This window comes from Taeniopygia guttata, chromosome Z (genome assembly GCF_048771995.1).
Source record: "Taeniopygia guttata chromosome Z, bTaeGut7.mat, whole genome shotgun sequence".
In the NCBI taxonomy this organism is placed as follows: Eukaryota; Metazoa; Chordata; class Aves; order Passeriformes; family Estrildidae; genus Taeniopygia; species Taeniopygia guttata.
Genome location: NC_133063.1, coordinates 76278987 through 76305515, shown reverse-complemented (window position 1 = coordinate 76305515; position 26529 = coordinate 76278987). Strand labels below are relative to the sequence as shown.

At 39.9% G+C, this 26529-nt stretch overlaps 2 protein-coding genes across 2 annotated transcripts; both read right to left on the bottom strand.

Annotated features, from left to right (window-relative positions):
- Positions 1-1503: 1503 nt before the first annotated feature.
- On the bottom strand, positions 1504-6863 carry LOC140682033 (DNA polymerase beta-like). The gene is made up of 5 exons (XM_072922903.1): positions 6445-6863; positions 5634-5720; positions 4667-4731; positions 3985-4124; positions 1504-2787 (listed from the first exon to the last, which is right to left on the bottom strand). Exons 1-5 carry the CDS (start codon positions 6493-6495, stop codon positions 2693-2695), a joined length of 438 nt encoding a protein of 145 aa, XP_072779004.1. The 5' UTR covers positions 6496-6863; the 3' UTR covers positions 1504-2692.
- Positions 6864-7009: 146 nt separating this feature from the next.
- LOC140682020 (3'-5' RNA helicase YTHDC2-like) lies at positions 7010-26293 on the bottom strand. The gene is made up of 22 exons (XM_072922865.1): positions 26119-26293; positions 25394-25484; positions 24823-25016; positions 23038-23237; positions 22239-22405; positions 19681-19783; positions 18352-18508; positions 16070-16177; positions 14837-14985; positions 14301-14436; positions 13828-13954; positions 12815-12880; positions 11860-12038; positions 11612-11708; positions 11448-11535; positions 11268-11348; positions 10746-10828; positions 9713-9818; positions 9456-9575; positions 8830-9102; positions 8199-8325; positions 7010-7755 (listed from the first exon to the last, which is right to left on the bottom strand). The coding sequence occupies exons 1-22, from the start codon at positions 26291-26293 to the stop codon at positions 7535-7537; spliced, it is 3048 nt and encodes a 1015-aa protein (XP_072778966.1). The 3' UTR covers positions 7010-7534.
- Positions 26294-26529: the final 236 nt, after the last annotated feature.

Here is a 26529-nt window from a genome sequence, read left to right as displayed (position 1 = left end):
TACCGCCCGCGCTGCCTCCGCTACGGTTCTCGGCGTGCCCCCGTCCGCACGCGCCCCGGCTGCGGCCCCGCCCACCCGTGTCGGCCGCGCGGCCGCGCTCCGTCCCGCGCGTGGCCGAAGCGCGGCGGGAGCGCGCGTGGGAGCGCGCCTGGGCTCCCGCCCGTGCGGGAAAGGCCGCGCGGCAGCCGGAGCCGCCTCCGCTCTTCTCGGGGATACCAAGCTGTGCTTCCGAGGGACGGGGAAGGCCTGCAGAGGGATTCAGTGCCACAGGCCCCGCGCCCAGGGAGCTGCACTGCACCCGCGCCTTACCCAGGCTGTCAGGAGTCGGGACGAGACTCCAGCGGGCACTAAAGGTCCTCTTAAACCCTTCACCTGCCTTATCAGCAAACCTCCTTAACTCACTGTCAGCCCCGTTTGGAACTTCTGCACAGACAAACCCCTTAGGGCCACTATAGCCCTGAATCAAAGGAAGGAGACAGGCCCACCCAATCTGAAGGTAAGACTCCAACTAGGACAAAACCAAACGCTGACAGAACGGTGCAGCTAGTACCGCTGACAAAGCTCAGCTGTTATTCTGCACATAAGGTTGTCTGTGCACCCAAACAAGAGTATAGTACATGCCCTATTACACAGATTCCCTGTTATAAGGTTCACAACTATTGCCTCCCACAATTACCAGACATCTTGCAGTCTAGTACAAGTCTAGAAGAAAAGCCAGCAAACTGAGATAGAGGGAGTGGGGAGAGAGAGAAAAAAAAAAATAGACACAATGTATATTTATATAATTCACAAAAAACAAGCAAACTCTCTGAAGAAGCTCTTTTCTCTTTTTGCACATAGCAGAATTCACAGTTTTATGGAGGGAGACTGCAAAGCCAACTAATTCTGTGTAATGGCCCAAAACAAAGTAGTCTTCTGGGCTACATGTTGATGATGGAGAATACATCAGTGTAATGCTATGTGCTGGCCAGGAAACGTTTGTAAATGTGGTAAACTGCTTTTTGATTTTCTAAAATTACAGTGAATAAAATAATAATCAAACACCACTATACATTTGTAAGAATGTGCCCCCTGTTGACAGGGTGGCCAAATTATCCTTTGTCTCCTTAAAAAGGAAAAAAGCCCAGAAGTTTCTCTCCTCAATTTGTTAAAAAGACACCTCATAGGACCTTTGGGACTTCACCTGAAACCTAGGGCTGTCAACTGGACAGAAGCCAAAAGGTCCCGCCTAAGTAATTCACTTGAAAAAGAAGAGAACAAAATATGTAATTGCTTTTGTGGGGTGTTTTAGCAGGAGCAAGAACCTCTTGCCCCTGGCTTGAGTTTTTCTCTGTAAGAGCTTTGTTATTTTGCCTTTCATTAAAACTTTTCTGTTTCCAACACTACCTCAGAAGCCACCCTGCTAATTTTATGCCATTTGAGGTAGCTGGGCTATCTCGGGTGTGACAAGTTCTCTGAGAGCTCATAAGACCTGGCTCGAAGAGAAAACATATCACACATTAATGATGAAATATTCAATTTGTTTATTCCTACTGATTACTGAAGAAAATACTAAATATATCAGGTATATATATTTTTACAATGGGACATCAAAATACTTCACATAGTACCAAGTTAACTTCTAGTTTTCTTACATACTACTGCATGCATTAGCAATGGGGAACATTCCCAGAAAATAATTAAAACTCCTAACAAGAAAAATGGAAGAAAATAAATGGGTAAATAAGAGCATCACCTTGTAATCTCCATTACTAAGATTGATCAACTCTCCTTGTATAAGAACAAGTTGAAAATGTAGTTGTTCTGTAGGCTTAAGCAAGATGAAAATAAGAAATAGTATTCAAATATAGTAGCACCAATACATTCCATGCTCATGCTCTGTAACACATGGAAGCTAGTAGTTTACTACTTTGAAAATTTTAAGTTAATCAACAGAATCCCTGTCCCAAATACAATTAGTAATGCATTCTTGAAGAGACTTTGTCTCACATCCAAAATACTCATAACCTTTCCCAGCAATTAAAGGGGAGCTGTAAAATGAGATTTGACAGATTTCCATATAAAAAATAGGCAGATTGAATCTACAGGAGCAGTACCAATGCATCAATTAATCAGACCAAACTGAACGAAACACAGAGCACTGCAATTAATAGTACTACAACATATCTAGTAACAAAATTCACAGTTCACATGCAACAGGAGAACGGCCACCTTAGCAAATAGCCCATATTGAAAGGTTTTAGAAGGTCAGTACACAGGAGCAACTTGTCATGAGCTTCAGCACTGCACCAAGACACTTAACACAGGTATGACGAGACACAGAGACTAGTGGAAAACGGTACTCTTCAGGAGTACTTCACAATATAGCCCGCTTTTTCATTTTGGTATCTACATATATATAAGATACAAAGAGAGATGCTGGATGCCCCATCCCTGGAAACATTTAAGGTCAGATTGGACTGGGCTCTAAGCAATCTTCTCAAGTCAAAGATGGCCCTGCTCATGGCAGGGGGACTGGAAGACATGACATTTAGGGGTCCCTACCAACCCAAATTATTCTGTGACTATATGAAAATGAAATCGCACAGGATTTATCTTCACGACACATTCTGTTCAAGTGCCATGGACTTGCTTTAGATTTCAGTAGCTATGAAAGTATTTCTGTAGGCTATAAACCTAGACAAGCAGTTAGTTATTCACTCCGATCCTTTGGCTCTCGGTATTTCCACTGGATATAGTCAAAGATGTCTTTTTCACATTCTACTGGCAGGGCCTCTCCAGCAACCCCTGCAAGCAAATTACACAGGATATTTGAAAGGTGGAAAGTCTGTACCATTCAGAAATGCCAAATGCATTACAAGATTAAGACAAAACTGCTGTAGGTAAAAAACCCTGAAGAACCCACCCAGAACAACATCCCCACCCTCCGTGAAATTTTCATAGTGTTTACATACTGATTCTTATTAGTGTCAAAGGAAATAAGGTAATGAATTAACTTCAGGGCCAAGTGGTTACGAAGTTAAATACATTTATAATTGTGCATGCGTATATATAATCACATCTCCTCCAAAGCAAAGCAACTGAAGGACATGACATACCCTGTGAAAAGAGTAGGAAACTAAATATGTGCTGTGCATGGCACAGAAAAAAAAAATATCTCTAAATCACTAAGACTTTAAGTAGATGAGGAGGCCCAAATAGGTAACTTTGTGCCACAGAGCTGCCTGTATGTAAGCAGGCTGCCCCTTCTTGCTGTAATAGTGCCCAATATAAAAAAGGACACCATGAAAAATTTCACAAAGTATAGCATGTGAGGAGCGCTGGACTCCAGGACAGTTTAGATGGATGGAGATGAGAGATCTCTGAAGTCTGGTCTTAGAATATGTGGTTTATTATAAAGGGTGAGGGGCCCTGCTTGGAGTTGCCAGGCGCAACTCGTGGCAGGCGCTAGGGAGCGGGGGCAAAAGGGGCAAGGGGTAGAGGATGCTAGGAGAGGGTCCCAAGAGGAAGTTTCAAGAGAGTGTCTAGTCCCTCAGGCACTTCTTAGCAGGGGTCTTTAAGGTGGGCTGGAACAAGACTTGGGCCAATGGGGTTACAAATACCTGATGCTTCAGGAGAGGGTTACAGATGTGGGATGAACTTTACATTGGGGGGGTGAGACAGAACATTCCATTTGACTTTTGGACCTAACTGTAGGTAAAGGGCATTGTTTAATCAGAAAGGGGGGATTGCTTTCAACTGGCTGTACTATTGTTTTTTGGTTGTTCGGTAACTAAGGTTTGGTATCTCAAAACTTGTTATTATCTCAATATCTGTATTTTCTAGATCTTTTGCCAGGCAATTATATTTATAAGGCTTTCCTATTTCATCTTCCCCAACAATAGCATTTATCAGAAGTATTTCCAAAACAACTGCAACCAATTCAATGAGATCACAAGAAGTGCGTAACTCAAAAGAATACTCTGTGCAAAAACTCAGACTGACCAGTAACACCCAAGCGGCGTATTGTATATTCATTGATTGTGAAGCCCATTTCCAGAGCATGAGTTCTCATGTTCTTATTGAATATATCACTTCCTGTGAAATACAGTACACCACAGTAATACTGATCTTTTGGGATAAGCCTAGAATAAAAAGTAGAAGTGAGGACTTAGAACAAATATACAACAAAGAAGTAACAAGCCATTTAGAATTCAGTAGTTCCGACACTTGTAGGTTTACTTTGTATTTATGCATCTACATTCTGCAACTCCGTACATTTGATTTTCTCACAAGCCAGATGTGAAAGTGAAAGGAACTGCATATGAAAGAAAGGTTCAGCAGATTTACCCTTACCCAGAAGTTACTGGTGCTCAGCCACTACCTGGTTATGGTGCTTGCACTTCTGCCAAGAATCAGTATCAAAGCAGGATGATAAAATAGGACACAATTCTGAATCTGAATAGAATATCATGATTTGAAGCACAGCATTATTGCTAATAACCTGTTGTAATTACTGGCAGTTTTCCAGTGGCTGCCACACTGCAAAGGCATTAGAAACCTAGAAAATGCCATGTTCTGAACATGGAATTGCAGATCTGAATGAAAAAAAAAACTGATGCAAATGCCTACTCTGTAGCAGACAGCTAAACTAGGGGTTTGGGTGGGGGGATTTTGATGCATGTACCGGATATCAATTCTGCGATGTGGATAAGCTGTTCCATCTTCTTTATCTGGCAGCTGACAGACACCCTATGAGGAATTAAGGCAAGCAAGAAATTCATATGAAATTAAACAGATTTGAGAACCATCTTTACCTCCCCACCCCTAAACAACTTCTAAATAATCCTCAGCCATCCAGGAAAGCAAAGTTAAATTCCTCCTGAATTGAGTAAATATTTTACTAGAACAGCCAGATATCAGAATACAGTGAATCACTATTTTACACTGTTGTGAGTACTGTATTAGCATACAACTGCTTAAATTTTTACTGCACCAGGAAGGGTCCTAATTTCCCTGTCCTCATTATTATCAGGCTTTTCAGTATGTACAAATATCAGCAGGTTAAGAAAAGAAAAAAAGCTCTTCACTGTCAGCATGGGATCTAAAAAATTAATGTTCTTGTAATTTATTACTTGCTTTAGGCATCCCACATAATCCCTATTATATCCTAAATTTAGTAGCTTATCCATTAAATCTGTTCTGCAGCAAAACTAACACAAAAGGAAACAAAAGTGTATTATATATTAGACAAAATCAGGTAAACATAGCTCTGAGATCAAAGCTAAATGTTTCCAAGATCCTGAGGACACAATTACAGAAGTGGTCACTGGTGCAATTAAAGACGTGATGCTATGCTGAGGTTCCAGGAAACATCAAGCAATACAGACACAATTGACAATATGTGATGAAGGTTACGTCAGCAGGGTTTAGAACTACACAAATATCTGTACACTTTCTAATACTGAAATCTTACCATAATGTATTTCCTAAGAGTTAACTGCAGGAAATTCTTATGAGATACAAGCAGGGGAGTTAAATAAACAAACACACATCATCCCCAGTTCCAGCAACCCAAGCAATTGTATTAGTCCTAGCTTCTGGCAGGAAAAGTAATCCCCCCACAACATCCTTGACCACAAAAAAGCTCTTACCATGAATTTTGTGTCACCTTTAGACAGCATATCTGTGACAAAGTGGACTTTTTCCAGCTGTTCTACAACCTGATGCAAAAGTTTTGACTAGGAACAATGGTAACAAAGAAGAAATTACTTCACAAGTAAGATAACAAGACTATCTTACCTATTTACTAGATAGAGGCTCCTATAAGTACAGGACATAATCATAATTATATGTACTATTCTACATGAAATTTGACCCAAACAGAAAAAAAATGCAACAATAACACTGGAAAAAAGCTAATAAAATGACAATTGTGCAACATAAAAAATTCCTGTCAATACCCCCGAGTGAGATCACTTTTAGTTGGAAAAGACAAATCTAATTCAGCTTTTAAACAACAAATCTATAGAAGGAATGCAATGAAAAAAACCCCACTATTATTAATACTACTTCAGTGTTAGTCCCAAAGGATTGCAAGGGCAGCAGGACAGTTTCTTATCATCTAAATGATTATGGCTACATAAAGAAATAGTCAGTCTACCTTTAATCCAGCTAGCTTTACAGTTCTGCACTATTAAAGCACATTAATTCAAGGGGGTGGGGGAATATATGTGACAGGAAAAGGAAGGAGAGAAGGGTAAAAATAAGTATATTGACTAGTTCCGCAAAGAAATGCAACGTAATACACGGACCAGAGAAGTAATTTTAACTCCTCAAAATAAACATGGCAATCAAAGAGAAAAGTTCAATATTACAGTAAATACAAAACCACAAAAAGCTGCAACACAAGTCTGAGATTATATGCAATGTACAGTTCTGATCGGTGGCATCTGAGAAATGCACCTGTTTGGATGATTCGGATGTGAAACTAGGATGGGTTAGGAGAACATCCATATCGCCACTTGACTCTGCACCTAGGCAAGAAAGAAGCAAAGAAAAATCCCGTGTGTGGCAAAGTACGCTAATGTTGGTGAACGTATATCTTACCTGTTCTTGTAAACATGGTTTTCTAGCAGGGAATGGTCACTATTAGAGATATTAGCAAAACAAAAAATAATCTTAAAGAATCTTGTTTTTTCATCAAAAGTTTATATTCTCCATACATAAGAAAATATCCCAAGAATTTCTTGTTGCACTCTATAGCAATGAAACACAAATGTTGTTAATGTCAAAACAAAGCAAACAATTCACGTTAGAAGATTCTACTCTGTTGGAACTCAAAATGTCCCTCAGACATTTTTAGAGGTTCCAGGCCTTGGTCAGAAGCATTTTAGACCCTGGCAAGCAGCTGGAAACAGCTGTGATTTTGAGTTTGAGCCATGGAATAAGTTACCAACTTTGAAGGTGGAACAAGCGGTCACAAAGGGTTAGATGGTATAGTAGAAGTAGTTACAAAATAGAGGGGAAATTTTTTTAGTATTGTACAGGGGGTTTTTTACTTTGTACATGGGGGTCAGAAGTTCTAAGATGGAGGAAAGTGGGCTGATCCTGTTCTTCCTCCTTCTTCCTTGTCTCCATGTTCTTGATGATGTTGGCACTTATGGATTGGTTTAGAGTAGAAAAGCACCATGTAACATAAATAGTAGGTATTGGGGAAAAACTGTAAACATGGAAAACGTAATGTATCATATAAAAGATAGCAGCAGCCCTGGGCGGGGAGAGAGAAGAAGAAGACACCAGAAAGAGAGGGTGTCAGGGGTGTGTGTGTTTCTGCCTGGGCCGCTGACCAAAGCAGCCGCAGTGGGCGAAGACAATCTTTTAGATAACTAGCAATAAACTGCCTTGAGACCAAACAACAAGAGACTGCGGAGTTTTTCTTTGGAAGCACGGGTTGGAGAAGAGATTTTACCACCACACGAGACCCCTGAACCAATCCCAGGGTTCTCACACTACTCTTTATGGATTTTAGTGCCCTTTTTTTTGAACTATGAATTCAAAGTGTCTTTACCTTTTTATACTGAGACTGACCAAGAGCAGAGGTAGGATGAAATCGCACTTTCTTCTCCTTTGATTCCGTCAACACCAGGCTGTCTCTGTCTACATGCACAAGATTGGGATACATCCCGGCCACTAAGGCACCTTTAATTACAGCCCAGTTCTCAGAGTTAGTATTAACATCTCTAATATCAGCTCCTCCTCTGGCTCTCACAAAACCTGACAAAGGAAAGAGACAAAACAGTGCCATGTTAGCTTGTGTTTGGTTCTCAAAAGGAGTCAGAAACTAAAGGTGAAATAAATGACTTCTTTGTTGCATTTTTCACCACTGCCAACCTTAACAGCACCAAGAAGAAACCATTACACTGAAATCCTTCCTGATAAGGGGTTTCATACTAACACAGAATACCACTATTTTCTACAATATAAAGACATTTCCTATGGGAATAATTCATTAGAACATGAAATGCAGTGGCATGTGGAGATGAGGGTGCTTTCAGTTAGATCAGCCACAATTCCTCATCTGCACCATACCCTGCATGAATGTGTGCATGAAGGTGTATTTCAAATTAAGGAAAATTACACCAGTGAACATGATTTTTGTTACAATTTCTATATGCTTGACTTTAAAACAATGTTCAAATTGTTTCCAACTTCTCTACCTGAGGCTCTAAGCTGGCCAAGCACCTGTGTTCTCATTCCTGCAATGGTTTCCATTGTGGCTTGGGATAGGAAGTTCTTTTCACAGAAGGCTCTCTCCCAGCCGTCACTGCGTGCCTTCTGCCATGCCTGAAAATGTTTTTACATTTGCCTATTAATTTCAAGGACTTAAACTAAAAACTGCATTTTTAAAAAAATATTACACTTATGTCAATAAAATGAATGCAAAACCCACTCTAAAAGTTAATGTATCAAACCAGATTCTTTTTTTTGTTCAACAATTAGATTCTCTTTATGTGTTCACTACAGTGATGATTATGTCAAGTTAAAACAATAAATAAAGATCATTATATTAAGATCATGATTCAAAGTTCAGTGTAGTAGGATGCAAAGAGGCACATTGTTGGAACATTCAAAATTTTATAATGTTTGAAACAAAACATACTACAAAAACGGTTCCCTCTTCTGTGGACCAGCCAGACTGCCAAGTAATGCCTTACACAGGAAAGGCACTAGGCAAAAAGAAAGTCTTCTCTGAGCACTTAATCACAGCCCGCCACTCTACACCCAACTGGTGCATCTGCATTTTGCTTGAATGTGCTGTGATTAGTACTCTCTGAAATGAAAGACTACCTGGAAAGCCCTGAGCAGGGCCATGTGGTCACTGAACGTTCCGGCAGCAAAACGCTTCCTGCACAGCACGGCTGCACGCTTTTGGGAGGCCAGCGTGGGCAGCACAAAAGGGTCTTGGCAGGCAAGAGCACAGGCAATGGTCAGAACAGGATCCAGGCACTTCAGAACTACAGCATACAACACCATTTTACCGAGGTGTGGCTCTACAGGTAATTCAGTGAGGTGATAACCAAGCTCGGTGAGATCTTCCCAAGGGTCCATGGCATCTATGGTCTGTTCATAAACAAACAAACAAACAAATAAAGGAGAGGGGGATGGGTACAGTGGACAAAATCAATTGACAGTGAAAGCAGAAAGGATGTGAATAATGGACATTAACTGGACTTGTTTCCAAACACTACAGAAGCAAGTCAAACTATTAACTGAGACAAGACTTTGAAGCACTCTCTTCCCTTGACATGGAAAAACACATCCCTACGCACAAAATGAAAACAGACAATAACCAAAACTTCAAAACATCCTTAAGTAATTAAAAACAGCTTCAGTACAAACTGAAGTCAGTAAACTGCTACACCACAAATTTGGGATCAAACACAATTACAATCTAAACCTATTCCTTTTCTGACCTTAAGCATATGCACAGCATTTCTCACAGTTACAGCAGGCAGAGGATCAGGAGCTTTCATAAGAAAGTCTACAATTGGACAATTAACTGGAGCCAGAAGTTTTGTGTACAAACAGATCTCCTGCAAGGTAAAAGGCAGAACAAAAAAAGATTACCAAGATTTGGAAGCAGCCGCCAAACACATGATTTGTTGCAATTAATAGTGTGGTTTGAGGACATTGTATTTTTTAAAGTTATAGTTTCTAACTGAACATGCACCTGAAGCGGCATCCTTAGAAGTTCTGGAGATTGAAATTCCAACATATTCTGAAATCGGAGCCTGCTGAAGAGACGAAAGCAGACTCCAGGCTGACAGCGCCCAGCCCTTGAAAATAAAATATGGAAGGTTGTGAAAATGAGGATTTCTTTCTAGAAACAAAACCAAAAGCCAACAAAGATACAGAAACTCAGAATGGAAAAGAAGAGGCAGTACTATGAAGAAAGCGTTGTTAAGTCACACGCAAAGTGAGAGTTTTCTAATAATGAATTATTTTTGAGAGTGTGGCAATTTTTTACTGTAATTTTAAGCCAACACTGAGAAATCTGGAGGAAAGAAAAACAAGGCTTATCTAATGTAAAGTGCTGTGGGTTTTTTGCTAACCTAAGACCAGTTCAAATCTCAATCATCCTTTGTTGTAAGGAACCAGTTGCAAACTTTATTGTTTCCCCTCACATCCCCTAAACAGAAGTGATGCTTGGAGTAAAAGGTAGAATAAAGATGAAGTAACTTGTGAGGGAATGAGAGACAGCAAATTCTCTCAGTCATATACATCTATGTGCATACGTGCAGCTTAATGCCAATATGATTGATTAAACAGGCATTTGTTGCTACATAAACTTCTGAGCCCTCACCCACAGTGCTGGGAAGAATATAATCATGGCCTGTTAAGTCATGGATAGCTTGGAGAAAGTGAAATAGGCAGTCCGCTGCCCACAGACATGATGTGAAAACACCCCACTGGACATTGTGACTGCTGGTGCAACGTGGGAGAAAGAGGAAGGAGAACAAATTAATGGGGGGAAAACAACCCAGACCTTTGGGAAATGCCTGAGCGTCACTTTTCTACAACTTGGGAGATTATTCCAAGGAAATACATGCTGACTCCTACTCACCTGCAGAGAACGAGTGTTGGCCACTATGCAACACAACACTGGACTAGGCCAGAAACAGCTACTATGTTGTGTGCTTTATTCTAAACATAAAGGACTGTGGATATCTGCAAAATGGAAACCGCTATGAGGCATTTATTACCTGCCTTTTCTCTGGATAGCACTGGCTTTTGAAATCCACCCCATTTTTACCATTGTAACACGACTCAGTGCATCAAAAGACTTCTAGAAAAACAAAGAAAGGAATGCAAACTGAAAACTCAATAGGGTACATGAAATACAAGTTACTAGTTATTTAGATTACCAACAGAAGTTTTGTAAAAAGTATGAAATAGTAATATATACAGCAGCTTCTGACACAAAGGTACCTTCTCAATTTCGAGTGAATTAATGAGGGTATCTCCTTTCTAGTATCTTCATGCTCCACAATTTTTGAAATTCAAGATTTTAAAGGTTTTTTAGACAGATAGCTTACAGTATTTGTCTTAAAACAAATGCATGTTGAAACTTTTCAGCAAGGACTGTTGCCTGACAGGCACTAGCTCTCAGCTAGTAAATGCTTTTTTTCACTTTACTGTAAAGTCATAAATAATAAAAAAAGTTCTCCAAAATTTATGCACTGTGTGTTTTAGAATCACACTAGGAAAATTTATGGCAGTCCTACCTCTTTCACCTTGCCTGAGTCAATGACAAACACCACATCACTGACGGTTATGCTGGTTTCTGCAATATTAGTAGAAAGAATCTGCAAAGAAAAAAACCAAACCCACCAAAACTATAATAACTGTAAAAGCAATGGCAAAATAGGTCATTGTGGCATTGGAAAAAGTCCTCTAATACTTGCAATTTTGTGAATGCCAAAAGGTGGACTTTCAAGCACTTTCTTCTGGTACAAAGTCTGCATACTTGAATGAAGCACGAAAACTTGGTATCTAACACAAGACAAAAGGAACATTTTAAGGATCCTTAAAAGAAGCAATGAAAAGCCACAGTAACTAAAGGTTTTACCTGTGAGCATTATCAGTGAATCTCTTATCATCCAAAACAATGCGGTCTCTCAGGCTCACTATCTCATCATACCCAGGAAGAAATATTAAAATTGCTCCTAAAAAAGGAAGTGGGTTTGCAAAGTTAAACAGAAAATTCAAATACATGTCGAATAGCACTCAGAAGGTTTTAACGTTTGTGGATTGCTGAAAAAAGAGCACGATTCATCAGAAGCCAAATCCACAACCACTGGTTAGGTATTTACCTACCTGCATCAGAACTATGACAGATGCTGTGAAGTAAGTGCATTATCAGATCCAGATCCACTTTTTCATCATCAAAACTGTGATGATAAGCTGTCAGTAGCTCTCTGTCCTCTGCACTAAGGTCACTAGCACTTTTTTGGACCAGGGAACTTTCATCCATGTTTCCAAATCCGAATGAAGCGCTGTAACAGGAAAATACACCAGAATCAAGGCTGCCCCTTCGGGTTTGCATTGAGCCATCCACTCAAAGTTAGTTCAAGACCAATATGACTATTGGTCTTGAATTCTGATGTTTAAGTGTAGCAGAAGGGAATCACCATACTATTACTGTTTACTGATTTCAATGTTAACCCAGTGAAGGATGCCACTTTATTTATTAGTGTTAACTTTAGTTTTCTTCAACTTCATTGAAACACAACCATAAGAAAAGGAAAGTATAAATAAAGATACTTCTCGTTTATCTGTTCAAGTAAAAATATTTAAGAGATACGTGTTCTCCAAAAATTTCCCACTAGCAGAAACTACACTAAGAGAAATTATAGTAGAGATAAGCTTTACAAAACACTACCTCAAGTACGATAACTGTAAGTTAATCAGAAAATCATTCTTGAATGGCCTAGTGTACACATTACTTCTGTAAATTTTCTTTAATATGCCTATTGCATATAAAAAGGATAAATAAAAACACATGACAGATTTGTTTCCAAAGTAAGCATGTGAAAAGTATAGAATTAGCAAGTTGTGCAAACATAAACAATATGATACTGAGTACAAACTTTTTTGCTGTTTATTTTTTGAAATATTCCTATTCTTAAAAAGAAGTCTTGCCATTAAGTCCAGATTTTAGACCATGAAAAGCTAAAGCCTGTTCTGATTAAAAGAACACAAACATCAAATTTCCCATCACAACTCTTTGTATATCATATACAACTCATTCTGCAAAACAGTTACAACTGACCTGTAGGATTCCAACAGATGAACAACCTCCGTCTGTCCAAAGTGCCTAGCCCAGTCCACAGCCATCCTGAAATAGTTGCACAAGTATTTTTATTAGACTTTTCACTTCAAAAGATGAATATGAAGAGCGCATCAGGAGAGGCACTTGACACCAGACTTTTGTACCCATTTCTGTACTGACATCCGTACTGTTATTGCTGGATCTGCAACTTCCCATTTGAAAGTGCACGAATAGGTGTTAACAGCTATCTGACTTTTAGGTGACTACAGTTCTTTACCACAAAAGAATGTCCGTTTTACACAGGAGAAAACATGCACAAGGAAGTGAGGAGGAAGAAAGTGCCATTCCTTTAAAAAGTCCACAACAAGGTGCAGAGATCAGACCTGCCTGTTTGCAGTATCCCCAGGCATAACATTTGGCTATTTCATGTCTTTCAGACGCTGTCCTCCTCACGATGCAGTTCACTGTTTTATCTTTAAACTGCATTCCTTCCCAAGTTTTTTCAAATGTTAGTACCAAATATCAGACCCATGGAATCCTAATTCTTATCATTCCATACAACAATTATTTACTGTACTTCCCTGTTTATATGAAGACATAATCCATGACCACAAAACCTGAGTTTCTACAGATTCACAAATATTTTTACATGCTACAATATATTTAGAAACATAACAGAAAGATCTTCTGATATGGGTAACTCCATGAAAATAGGAATTGCCCAATATTGTGGTCCAATTCAGTAGATTACAGTTGTTCTGCTAACCAGTATCTTAAATAAGACCTACTGAAACAAAGTTTATAGCTCATAATCAAGACCATGGAATTAAGAATTCAATTTAGAATTTACAGAAAACAATGTGATTATCAGGAGTTAGAAATTGTTGAGGCTGTCAAAATCTATAGTTCTTACAGCAGTGTGATAAGTTAGCAAATTAATTTAGATGTTAAACAATTTTCTTTCTCTCTCCTATACTGACACATAAATCTATCTTTGGTTTCTCTGTTTTTACCAGCCATTAGATGATTTGCAGTGGATACTTGCTCCCATGCTGATCAACTGTTCTACTTGACTCAAAAAGCCTCTCCCTGAAGAAATCATCAGAGCAGTCGCACCAGTTTCACTGTGCCTATAATCAACTGAGAAGAAAAAAAAAAATCCAGCAAACCCAAGAGAAATGTTATTTTTTCATCTAAATATAGTACAAATATTGCTTTCAAATTCCAGCCCAAAGAGAATTTGTTTCCTCACTTTATCTCTGAAGTTAGTTCATATGAATTCTACACTGTTTTAGAAACACACTTCTGTCAATACTTCAAAACAACAACTAACTAAACAACCCATTATTTCTGCTAGCCCTATCATTTTTTCAGTCGGCATCAGAATGCAAAGGTAACACCATTTGAAACTGGAGATAAAAGTAGCCATAAAAATCTAAGTAAATTTGAGGTTGCTTTTTTTTATGTAATAACACATGAAACTTACCACTGACATTCTCAGTTAAAATAAGATTTAATAGCTGAGCAAACAAATCAATATCTTTATGCAACCAGATGTCAGAAAGACAGGAATCCATTTCTTTTACTATCCACGGTTCAAGGCAATTCACATCTTTTTCAGTCTGAAGACAAAAAACAATATTGAAAGCTTAATCTCTTCCAAGAGTTGTCTTTATTCTCATACATTACCCACAAAGAACTGGAATGGTTATTTTTCCCAGCAGCAACAGAAACCCAAATATATCAGTGTAGATATACCTAACTCAGGTATCAGTTAATGCATTGATTTTGTCATATGCAAGTACGAACACAATGGCAGTCGAGCCATTTGATCTGAGGAAAAGCTGTGCGCAACCACCCTGTCTGAAGAGCACACTTCAGCTAGAGCAGTTCATCCTAATCAAGTAATCTTTAAAATATGTTACTGTCCTGAGAGACTCAACACAACTGTAGAAAACAGATTTTAAATGGCTAGAATACAACACAAATATAAACATCTCTTCCGACAAAAGAAAAACTTACCAGTTGATTAAATACTGTGTCACCACCATCATCCAACCATTTGTACTCCTCATTTGTCCTTGGAACTGATTTTTGTCTCCGAGATGTCCCTTTGTTAGTGTTATCTTGAGCTGAACACCACTCAGCAAGAGTGTTCTTCTGTTTCTCTTCTAGAATGCAAAGTATTCCCCAAGAAAGTTTTAGAGTCTTATTTCTTATCCATTGTTTTCTACTAAAAAAGTTGGTTACAGCAGGTTTTACCAAGTTTTACCTATTCAACCTCTTTTATTTAGTCCAGAATGCTACTACCAGTCCAACATAAATGACATATTTAAGGGTACCCAAAGGGCACCACTGCAAACAAGGGCTACAAAAACAAGGTAAAACCCAACACTTTGGTGTTTAACCCCCCAAAACCTCCGCTATTCCAAACTACTGCATTCAAAGTATCTTCCTTAAGTAATCACCTTCCACACAATCTCAGACCAGATCTTTTTCCACAAATGGAATTCTGAAGACGAGTGATACAGTCCCTGCATGTAACAACTTACTTTTCTACACAAGTGGAAGAAACCTTAGAAAACACCAGGGTCCTAACTGAACTTTTCTGACTCCAGTGATCAGAGGTGAGCACTGTGATCAATATCCAGTTAGGACTGTATGTTATAGCTTTGGGGTTTGCATTTTTTATTAATTTTTCTTTAAATAATCACTGGGATCATTACTTTCAGTTGCCAAGAAAACTTCTGAAGCAGTATCTACTTAATCAACTGAAACCCAATGATGTTTAGCTCAAGAGTGTTAACACTTAAAAAAATACATCCATGCCTGAAGAAAACAGTGAAAAATGTTACTGAAGGGAATTTAGTGCAAGATGTACAAAATCATGCCTGCTTTAATAGCTGCACTTGAATTTGCACCCAAAGGTACAGAGCATCCTATGCTTCTTTAGTATTCATGTGGGCAGAGCCCCCAGTTATATATAATTCTACAGCATAACAATTAGAAAAAAGATGACATTTATCAACTGAGTGAAAAAAGAATGCAACCACTGAATCAAAGTGATTTTTTTTCTTTAATTGCATAAACTATTTCAAAAATGTAAATATTGAGAGCTTAAAGACACTTGCTGTCATCTAATCACATCTCATTTCATCTCCTGACTCTGGAATTTTAATAGAAAATAATCCTGTTAACTGTTTGTTCAATCAATGATTCTCATTGCCAACCCTTACAATTAACAAATCCACTGACCTTGCTGCTTCTTTTCTTTGTACTTCACCATCTCTTTGTTTGCATACCCAGTGCTTCGTAAAATGTCCTCCAGAAACATCTCTTTAACTTGAAAAGGTCTCCCTTGGACTAAAATAGAAAAAATCCATAAAAGATTCTATATTCACTAGCTTCACTTACAGAATTAATTCTTTTAAAAAACTACCTTCCCTGGAGCTTATTTTTCTCAAAACTGTACAAAACAAAATATTTCCAAAGTCAAATGCCACCTTGTTTCTCCTCAACCTCTTCAATTTTATGAAGTGTTATAGCAGGAGATGTTCATAAGATTGACAGTTATTAACTACAATTTTTTTGAAATGAGGAAAAGAAAACAGCCGTGTTTGTTTAGGGTTACAAACAAGAACCTGCCATGTAAGTCTGCCATCTGGATTAAAAATGGAATTAATTAATAAGCAATTAATACAGCTTTTTGCAAGGTTCCACACAGAGACAGTACATCTTTATACTGAACTACTTTCTTTTCCTGAGAAGCATGTAAGAAGCCAGCCTTATCTCCATATCCTCAACTAATTCAGCAAAGCTGAGCTTTCTTTACTGAATACTTCTTGACAGATGAGACATCCCAGTGGCCTTTACCTTCTGATAATTTAGCCCGATTTCTTTTTCAACATGACTATTTTCCAGACCTTATCTGTGGACATTACAGGATGCTTTTTGCATGAAGATTAAAATCTCTACACTTTGATTTCTTGTTCCTTAACCTGACTCAGGAACACTCAGGATTTTCCTTCAGAAAGAACAATCCACAATTCACATACTTTTAGAAGCTGTCACAGAGGAAGCCTTCCAACACTGATCACAAACTCTGTGTACTACAGCGATCCACAGCTACAAAATGTGGTTTCTGTGGTCAGGATTTTGTCAGCCATATTGCTGAAGGAGACTCAAACCTTGTATATTACATTAACAGACAAAGCCGCTTCTTTTAATTCTTAAATTAACCAAAAAAACCAAAAAAAAAAACAAAAAAAAAAGGGAAAAGAACATCTTTTGAATTGTTATTGGCCTGTTACATAACCAGCACAAACACTGTGGTAAACTGGAGAGATTGGGAAAGATTGCCATCAGATTTTCCAACACAAATTGACTGATCCGAAAGAACAGGAAGCTGCAAAAAGAGTAAACTGGAAAGTCATACAACAATCACAACTGAGGCACTCCCTTGCAAAAAAAATTCAGAGAACATGAAATCACATGTAATTTCCAGATTCCTGTCTCCAACAAGCTGCAAACCTTATTCAACTGGACAGAAATTCAAAACGGAGAACTAAACACTTCTATCTGCAAAAAAAGAAAGGAAAAAAAGGTTTCCTCCTCACAAACATTTGCTAAAATAAACCAGTAAGCAATCCCATTTCCTAAAACCGTTGAGATTTTTTTTAAAAAGACTGACATGCAGAGAGTCTACCTGATTGTCAAATAAAGCATTTCTCTTAAAAGCTACTTTTCAAAACACATTAAAGTTGGACATTACTGTTGAAAAAGTAAGAGGATTGCAAGGTGCCAGAGGAGGTCCTCCATGCAGAAAACCTGCAAGCCAGGAGGGTGGGGCAAAAACTGCAAACCCACAAAAACCCCCCATCTCCCACGCATTTACATTTTACCTTTACTAAAGATCGTCAAATGAAATTAAACCAGCAAAAAATGGTAACTTTTCTTTGCATTTGAATGTAGTCTAACTGCAGGTAACTGAGTCTGAACACAAAATAAGCGAAACTGGATGTCTTTTCTGAATATTTACCTAGATGAACAACTACTAATTTTCTTTAAATCAGAGAATCATGAGATTCTTTTTTCATGTGAAACCCAATCTGTCTAAGCCTGTATTTCTGAACTGAACTGGTACAGTTATCTGTGTTTTATCCAGTAACCAGTAACAACCTTCACAAAGCCTGAAGAGTAAGATCCTACTGGAATGCATTGATACATATCACACTCATGTAGCTCCTAAGTCCTGTATCAGCATGAAGACAGAACTTCAATAACCTCTTCCTACTTCTTCAATTAAGAGTGGAGGGGGGCAGGATGTATCTGCATTTACAGAACTCCCAGTGACTAAAACACTTCACTCTGAATGAGGTGCAAATAGTCAAGAAACAAGAAACCTGCATACAGAAAGAACAAGGATTCCTGTAATTCTCAGTGTATTAATCATGCCTTTACTCAGAATAATTTGCTACAGTTTAGTAAGATCTGTGAGTCTCAGGGCAGGTATACTCACACTTAAGATCAAGACTTACTATGTATTACTGGGCAGCTTCCAAAATACCTAATAAAGAGATTTGCGTCTAGAGCAGCACTAGAGAGAATTAGTTTTAAATTATTCTGGTTTTTCAGCACATCTCTCAGTTTTATTAGCAAGAAGTCGCTGAACCTGTCCCTCTCATGTACTTCATCCTGTAACAGAAGGGGAAAAAAAGATGAAAAACCATCACAGATTCAGGATCACAACTTCTGACAAAAACAAACTTCTCTAAAAAAAAAAATACATGTTTTGGTGGCACATTACAGAGGCCTTAAAATGTGTGAGTCTAGTTTAACTAATAGGGTTTTTTTAAAAAACTATCCATAAAGAAACTAAAACACCTCAAAAAGTTTTTATCAGCGCTGAGTGCGTTGCAATGCTGAAGCCATAAACACTTTAACTTTAGAGGCTAAAGTGAATATCTGAAACCTCTCTGATTGTGTATTTGAGGCCAAATTTCAAGAAAACACCACAAACTACAAATCTTATTTTAATAAATTCTCACTTCGCCATTGATAAGCATTTAAAGAAATGTATGCCACCACATAATCTGAAAAACAGACAAATTGCTTAGACAAGTCACACACAAAGCCTGTAAGTTAAGGCACATAATTGATTAATCATCTTTTTCATTCTTCTGTTTTGATCTATATTATGAATGAAGGAAACAAGGACTCAAAATACAAAGTTTGTAGGCTGACATCAAGAATGTATAGATCATTCTCATGCTTTTTCAACTTTGATAAACAGGCAGGCACCTAAACTTACCTTTTAATCTTCAGTACTTAAATCTTGCCAAAAACATTCCAGTTCCCCTTATTCAATTCCACAATAGGAATATTGACATAATCACAAATTAACAATCTGAATAATTTGCTAGCAATTAGACTCCACATTATCTTGAAAACTCTGGGCAAACAAATGGACTGAAAACCTGTATTGCTAAAACAAATGGTAAGAGAAATTCTGACACAATCACATTGAACCACATCAATGTAAGCCTCCCTAAGGATTTTCTCCTTACCATGGAAGTTCAGAAAAATTTACACTTCTGTCCTTCTCCACTCCTCCTGATTCCACACTTAATCATTGGCATGAAAATAAGATATTTTTACAGGAAAAACACAAACACACAGAAAAACACCAAACTGCACAAGACATGCATTCTACTCTGAGGACTCAGAAAGTCTTTAAAGTTGATTCAGATTCTACCAAACAAAAACACCTAAAGTGCTCAGCAAATTTAAATAAAACAAATGAGGACCTCATTTTCCAAAGCAATACATATTGCTCCACCCCACATGAAAGACCACAGGATGCTCACCACAATAACATGGGTCACAGTGGAGAGGGCGCTGTCTCCTGCCATCAGCGTGCCAAGAAGCATGTCATTAGTGCAGAATGTTACCAGTGTCTTTGGAGAAACCCTATGGATCACATCACAGAGACAACTCAGGGGGTTGCACCATTTAAAGCTTTCCATGGATCAAAAATTAAAGCAGCTGCTGACCAGAAGAGAAATTACAGTTCTCTCCTCAAAAGATTCATGCACACCACTTGTTTTTAAACTATGCCTTTTCACAGACATTTCCTAACAATTTGTAGTGCTTGCGCCCCAAAACTCTGGACGACGGATTCATTGAAAGAATAAGATTCAATTTTTAATAAATAAGGAAGTAAAAGAGAACCGTGAAGAAACTCTGCATGTCATTCAATTTACTAGAAAATTCCATGTGGAAAACTAGGTTCCAATTCCTCAGCCTGTGCTTGGATATAGCCTTTGTATTTGTCTACACGTGGTGGGATGAGCCTGTCTGGACGCCAGGTGCCTACCCAAGCCACTCTATCTGTCCTCTCCATGGGCAGGGGAGAGGAAACACAACAAAAAGACTCCCAGGCTCCAGAGAAAGACAAGGAGAACGTGGGTCTCTCCCACGGGAACATGGGTCCTCCACGAGCTTCTCCAATATGGGTCCTTCCCATGGGCTGCAGTTCTCCAGGAACTGCTGCAGCACAGGTCCCTTTCCACAGGGTGCAGTGCTTGAGGAACAGCTTGCTCCAGTGTGGGACCGCACAGGGTCACAATCCTGACAGCAAACCTGCTTCTGTGTGCCTCCCTCCCCAGGGCCACAGGTTCTGCCAGGAGCCTGTTTCAGCACAGACTTCCCAGAGGATCACAGCCTCCTTCAAGCATCCACCTGCTCCAACACAGAATCCTTCACAGCAGGATCCCTGCTGCACCACGGACCTCCACGGCCCGCTGGGCCACAGCTGCCTCATCATGGGCTGCACCATGGGCTGCTCTGGCACCTGGAGAATCTCCTCCCCTCCTGCACTGACCTTCCTGTGTGCAGATCTGCTTCTCTCACATGCTTTCACTGCTCTTCTTGAACTACTGCCTCTGTTGTGCAGGTTTTCCTCCCCCATTCCCCACTGTCCCAGAGACACTACCACCACCACAGATGGGCTCAGCCTTGGCCAGAGGCAGGTCTGTCTTGGCTGGCACCGGCTCTGTCACACACAGAAGAGGCTTCTGGCACCTCCTCACAGAAGCCTCCCCACAGCTCCCAAAGCCTTGCCTTGAAGACACAATTCATTACAGCTGACCAAATCACAAAGTCATCTGCTTGATCCTCTGGTTTTTCAGGAGGTGAAAATACTGAACTTTTACAATTCTATACCTGGGGCACAGTTAGCTGTCCCAATAAAAACAGCAGTTGTCACTACTCCCTCTGGTACTGCCATCCTAAAAGAGCTGAAAAGTTCCTCTGTACTGTACTCTACAGCTTTTCTCTGGAAGACAGTTAAGAAAACCTTAAAAATTATATTTCTGTGTTAACTACAAACACCTCTAAACATATCCACTCCAAATTTTTTTTGTCCACAGCTCAAAATATTGTTATCGCCCCCTTTCAGTGTTTCTCTGGAGTAATTGTATTGATCTTTCTCAAGCTGGATTTTCTGCGCTGCTTCCAGTAATTCTACAATTTTCACCTGACTTTGCTCTTCTTCTGCCAGCATAGTACTTCCATATATTAATCATCCAGCTTATTTGTGACACATCTTCACTAGCTCTTCTAATCTCTCAATATCCTTGTGAGCTTTCATGCACACATTTGAATTCTTATTGTGGCTTCGTTGTTCAAGTGCATTCATTTTCACCAGCTATGTGTTATCTTTGTTCACTCAAGCAACACAACCTTTAGCCATCTTCTGGTCACTCATATCTCAACTGCTGGCCCTTCCCTGAAATGTCATTTTGCTACACGGTGCAAAGATGTAAAAACCCCAAACAATCCATTCATGCTCTGCTTACAGACAAATTCATCAAGTGATACTGAAATCTCTACTTTTACATCACTTCATGTTTTAAACACAGAAGCTGAAGAAGAGTAAATTTAGTCCAGACTAGACTGGTAAATAATGCTCAGCTTCATCAGTCACATTCCAATTTTTTTGTTTTCCCTTTTATGGCTCCTATCAACTCTCACTACATAACATTCGTTACAGCATGCTGGTTTTCACACCTACCTTCAAAGCTTGCAGACCTTTTGGATCCGCACATGTTAAAAGCAGAAGGGGTGGGGGGGTGGGGAAGAAGAAAGTGTAGACTTGATCTGAAAATCAGACAAGGATTTCCATGCATACACTCCACAGAAGAAATCAACAGAAAATACCTGAGATTCAGTTCTGTAAGACAACCTTCTACATGAAACTGCAAAACACAGGAAGTAAGCCATCCTTTTCACTCTTACGTATTCCTTACCTGCAGTAACATATGCCACCTGTGAGGCTGCAACCCAAACATACTGCAGTTTCAACGTACACAAGATTCACAAGACCAACACAAGATCAACCGACACTTAGAAATACCATTAGTACCTGCTTTCTAACCGGATCTGGTAACCAATTGTCTGGCCAATCTTCTCTCTTCTTTCTGCTGCCACTCTTTCAGCCACAGCAACAGCTGCTAAACGTCTTGGCTGAGTACAAAACACACGACAGGGAGTTCCATTCTTGTAGCAGTCATCAAGGATAAATTGAGGGATCTGTAAAGAAGTGGTTCAAATTTGCTTTTTGAGAAAGTCACAGCTTTGTTAGCACAGGGAAACCATTAACTGCATATCAATATTGCACATTGCAAAAGACTTTTCATTACAATTATCACAGCAAGCATATCTGAATCAGCAGAAAATAAATTTCTAAGTATAACCTATTTAGGTTTTTTTTTAAAAAAAAACCTTACAGTGCCTCCCTCCTGCTTCAGAGAAATCTAAGAAAAAAAAAAAAAAAAAAAGAAGCAAAAAACAAAAAAAAGCCCTGTAGATAATCTCTCATTTTTACACAAAAAATAGATTACTCTGGATGCTAAGAACAGAACTAGCCTTAGAAGAAAAAGGGATATACAAACATCACAGCTATTTTCCCTTCAATATTTTGTATTATTTTAATGAAAAATGGTATCTACCAGAAAATTGTGAGGAATCATTTATGCTTCTAGTACCTATCTAGAGGCCTAGTGTTTCAAAAGCAAGACAATGAATTGGAACAACATTTTCAATCACACAGGAAAAGGAAAGCCTTAAAAGAGCATAAAAGTATCCCATATCACAAATGTTACACAATTGGCATTAGTTTAGAATAAATACTGTTATAGTTTTTATTTACTGAAGCAACATACCTGCGTCGTTTTTCCTGATCCAGTCTCTCCTATAACTAAAACAATTTTATTGTCCTTTATGATTTGGACAATTTCTTCCTGTTTTTCAAGAACTGGTAGTGACTGCCTGAAGGAATCAAACTCTGATTCCCCTCTTTTCACTGGGACCTGGGGGATACCATCATTAAGTCGACCACTTGTCTTGTTTACTTCTTTGTTTTCTGTGAAGACAAGTTAAAAGTTTATTTATGCAGACACAGAGGAAGGTCACAAAAACACTGCTCAAAAACTGTACTTAAAAATTAACATTGCTGACTTTTTATGCATCCCTGTGGGTAAAGTGACAAACCCATCACACATTTAGACATCATTTTTATAGCATGTCCTGCAGTGCTTGGAATAGATATTTTTCAAAACAGTTATTACTTCCATGGGTATTTTGAAGAAAACCAGACTCTTCCACAGCATTGCTCCACGTCAAAAAAGCCTACAAAGAGCAAAAGGAGAAACAAACTAAACCAGAGAATACCAGCCTGGTGTATTTTGGTGGCCTTTGTATCTGCGCCCACATTTCACACCTGCAGTTCCCCCTAGAAATACACACTGACAGAGTTAAACCTTTAAGCTATTCCACACGTTTGCCTGAAATCATACCAATGCAAGCATGCTGTATCAAGAGCCCTGGCCCCCACACAGCAGTGCCATGTGTTAGAAAGCGGTGCATGAGCAGCCAAAAAACGGGCACATCTTCTGAGGGAGCCACTTCACATCCATCATTGCAAGTGCCACTCTATAATTCCTTGAGAACTATTTTCTGGCAGAATGAAAAGCTCGCTGTAAACTCAGTTATACATATTTAATGCCATTAACAGATTCATATACTAAATTTCAAGCTTTGTTGTACCAAGACAAACAGACTAAGAGATCAGGAGAACTAAAATACATTCTTGAGATGCAGAGAAAGGCAAATATTAGACCGTTCATTAACTTATCCCTTACATTCCTAAGACATTGCATTTCAGTACTTGTATTACAGCTTCCCTCTGTTCATATAACAATCCTGTTAAACAACTAGAACAATTGAAAATAACAGCAAAGAAAGCACTTCAAGAACAGACACCACGTATCAGAAACATGCAATTAAACAAGGCATACTGGTACAAATGTTTTCTGTTCACTACACCCATCTCTGCACACAAAAACACAGTGCAACTCTTCCACTTGTAGCTGCTAAAGCAATAATCTAGATGAAAACCTTGCTTTAAAAAAAAATCCCCAACATTTTGACAGAAGTTTGTCTTTCAGCGAACTCTTCCATATTCAAGAAATCAACAAGTCTGGACAGTAGTCTCTTAAGGACCAAATCTATTTTGTAGAGATGAAGAAATAAAACCTAAAATTCTTGATTTATCAAGGACATTAATTTCTATAAGCAGAACAAAAAAACGCATTTTCTCATATAGGCATTCTTATGGCATCACAATAACACTGACTCTTCAACCCCACCTCATAGTACTTGTGTGAAGCCACACTTCAAAATGTTCTTCCAAAAAGATTTGGCTGGAACTGGCTCAAAGATTCTAAATTAACACAACACAAGGTGGACATCTCAATGTGCATAATATGACTTCCCAAGTTCCTCACAGCACCAGTTATAAAAGACCTTAAAAGTAAGGAAAATTAATGCATTTGTTTGAAGGTGTCTGTTAGGACACCAGAGGGGACAGAGCAGAAGGAGGTTTGTTTTGTCATGGTTTCAAGTGGTGTTGATGGACAAGTCCAAATCAGAACACATGCTGAACGTACCAGATGCAATAGCACAGACACTTCCTCGCTCTGTCCTTGGCAGGAGCTCCTTGCGTTCCTTATTTGTGACGGGAAAGCGCTGAATTAGACTCCGAACGGCGTGTTTCGTAAGGAGAGCCAAGTCACAAGTCATGACTGCGTGTGCCTCTGACATATCCTTCTTCCTTACAGTCAGGTATCGATTGGCTCCTTTTCTGTCAGGGGGGAGAGAAAACTTATTTTAGTAAAAAGGAACCTACTCTAGGTTAAGTTTTATCTGTCAGGGTATGAGATGCTATGCAAATTCTTTGGGAAAAAAAACCAGAAATCACAGTGAGAAGCTTTTTTAATGGAGCCATTAAACCCACAAAGTATAAAATCAAGCTGTCCCAAAATGCATGTCACAAGCTTTTCCAAGCATGCATACAGCAATGAAGAAATATGCTCCTTTCTGTAGCTACTTTTACACTTTTTTCTCTAATACTATTCCTTGCAACACAGTTGAGTATGTTGAAAACATCAAACAAGTTATCATTAGTCTTGAAATTCTATCCGTCTGCACCAAAGAACTGAAAATTGTACCCTGACTCACCCTTTGCTTTTAGACACCAGTCCAAGAGACTGACAGAGCCGGTGAACAAATGCTCTTTCAGTACTAGTGAAACTAGAAGGAAATTCCATCTCTAGAATGATAAATAATAATGAAAAGACAGTAAGAATGCAACAGGCAGTAATCTTGACATCTCAATGTTACAGAACCACAGAATTGCTGGGATTGGAAGGGAGACCACCCAGTGCAACCCCCCTGCAGGGTCACCTGGAGCAGGTGACAGAGGAACACATCTAGGGTTTGGGATGTCTCCAGAGAGGGAAATTCAACGCTTTCCCTGGGCAGCAGTTTCAGTGCTCTGCCACTCTCAAAGGAAAGAAGTTCTCCCTCATGTTCAGGTGGAACTTCTTCTGTTTTAATTTATGGCCATTGCTCCTTGTCCTGTCACCAAACTGGCTGCACCACCTTCCTGGGACTCATCTTGGAGATATTCATATGCAGTAGTGAGATCCCCTCTCAGTCTCCTCTGGGCGAAACAGGACCAACCCCCACAGCTTTCCTGATAAGAGATGCTCCAGACCTCTCATCTCAGTGGTCTCTGCTGGACCCGCTCTATTAGCTGCCTGTCTCCGTGCTGGGAAGCCCAGAGCTGGACACAGCACCCCAGCTGTGCCTCACCGGGGCCGGGCAGAGGGGCAGGATCCCCTCCCTGACCGCTGCCAGCGCCCTCCCCGCAGGCTGCCCCTGGGCCGGGCCGTGCCGCGCACCCGCCTCGTCCCCGCTCTGGAACCGCTCCAGGGCCAGCTGCACCGCCATTTCCACCTCCTCGTCCACGCCGGCCTCCCTGAGGGGCTCGGCCCGGGCGCACACTGCGGCGGCGGCAGCCCCGTCCCCCGCAGCCCCGCCGGGCTGCCGCCGCGGGACCCGCCCGTGTCGCGACATGTCCCCGACACGGCCCCACACGGCCCCACACGGCCCCGACACCGACGCGGATCGGGGACCGCAGCTGCTCGGCCCGAGGGGCGACGCTGGGGCGGGGCGGGGCTCGCCCGCAGCCGAGCTGGCCCGAACGGAAGGAAATTGGCGCTTTTCCCGCCGCTCCGGGGGCACGGCTGCCCAAGGCCCGAGCTGGGTGTGTGGCTGCCAGCAAAACGTGGCACTGGTACCTGTCCCGTCAT

Excerpts from the sequence above, each read along its gene's own strand:
- LOC140682033 (XM_072922903.1), bottom strand. The coding sequence starts at position 6,495 with ATGGATGTTCTCCTAACCCATCCTAGTTTCACATCCGAATCATCCAAA. Across the intron at positions 4,125-4,666 it reads CATCGCAGAATTGATATCCG|GCTTATCCCAAAAGATCAGT; the intron begins GTACATGCATCA and ends TTTTTATTCTAG. Across the intron at positions 2,788-3,984 it reads ACGCCGCTTGGGTGTTACTG|GGGTTGCTGGAGAGGCCCTG; the intron begins GTCAGTCTGAGT and ends ATTTGCTTGCAG.
- LOC140682020 (XM_072922865.1), bottom strand. The coding sequence starts at position 26,293 with ATGTCGCGACACGGGCGGGTCCCGCGGCGGCAGCCCGGCGGGGCTGCG. Across the intron at positions 14,437-14,836 it reads ACACAGTATTTAATCAACTG|ACTGAAAAAGATGTGAATTG; the intron begins GTAAGTTTTTCT and ends TTTTGTCTTCAG. Across the intron at positions 11,349-11,447 it reads CTTTTGGCATTCACAAAATT|ATTCTTTCTACTAATATTGC; the intron begins GCAAGTATTAGA and ends TTTTCTTTGCAG.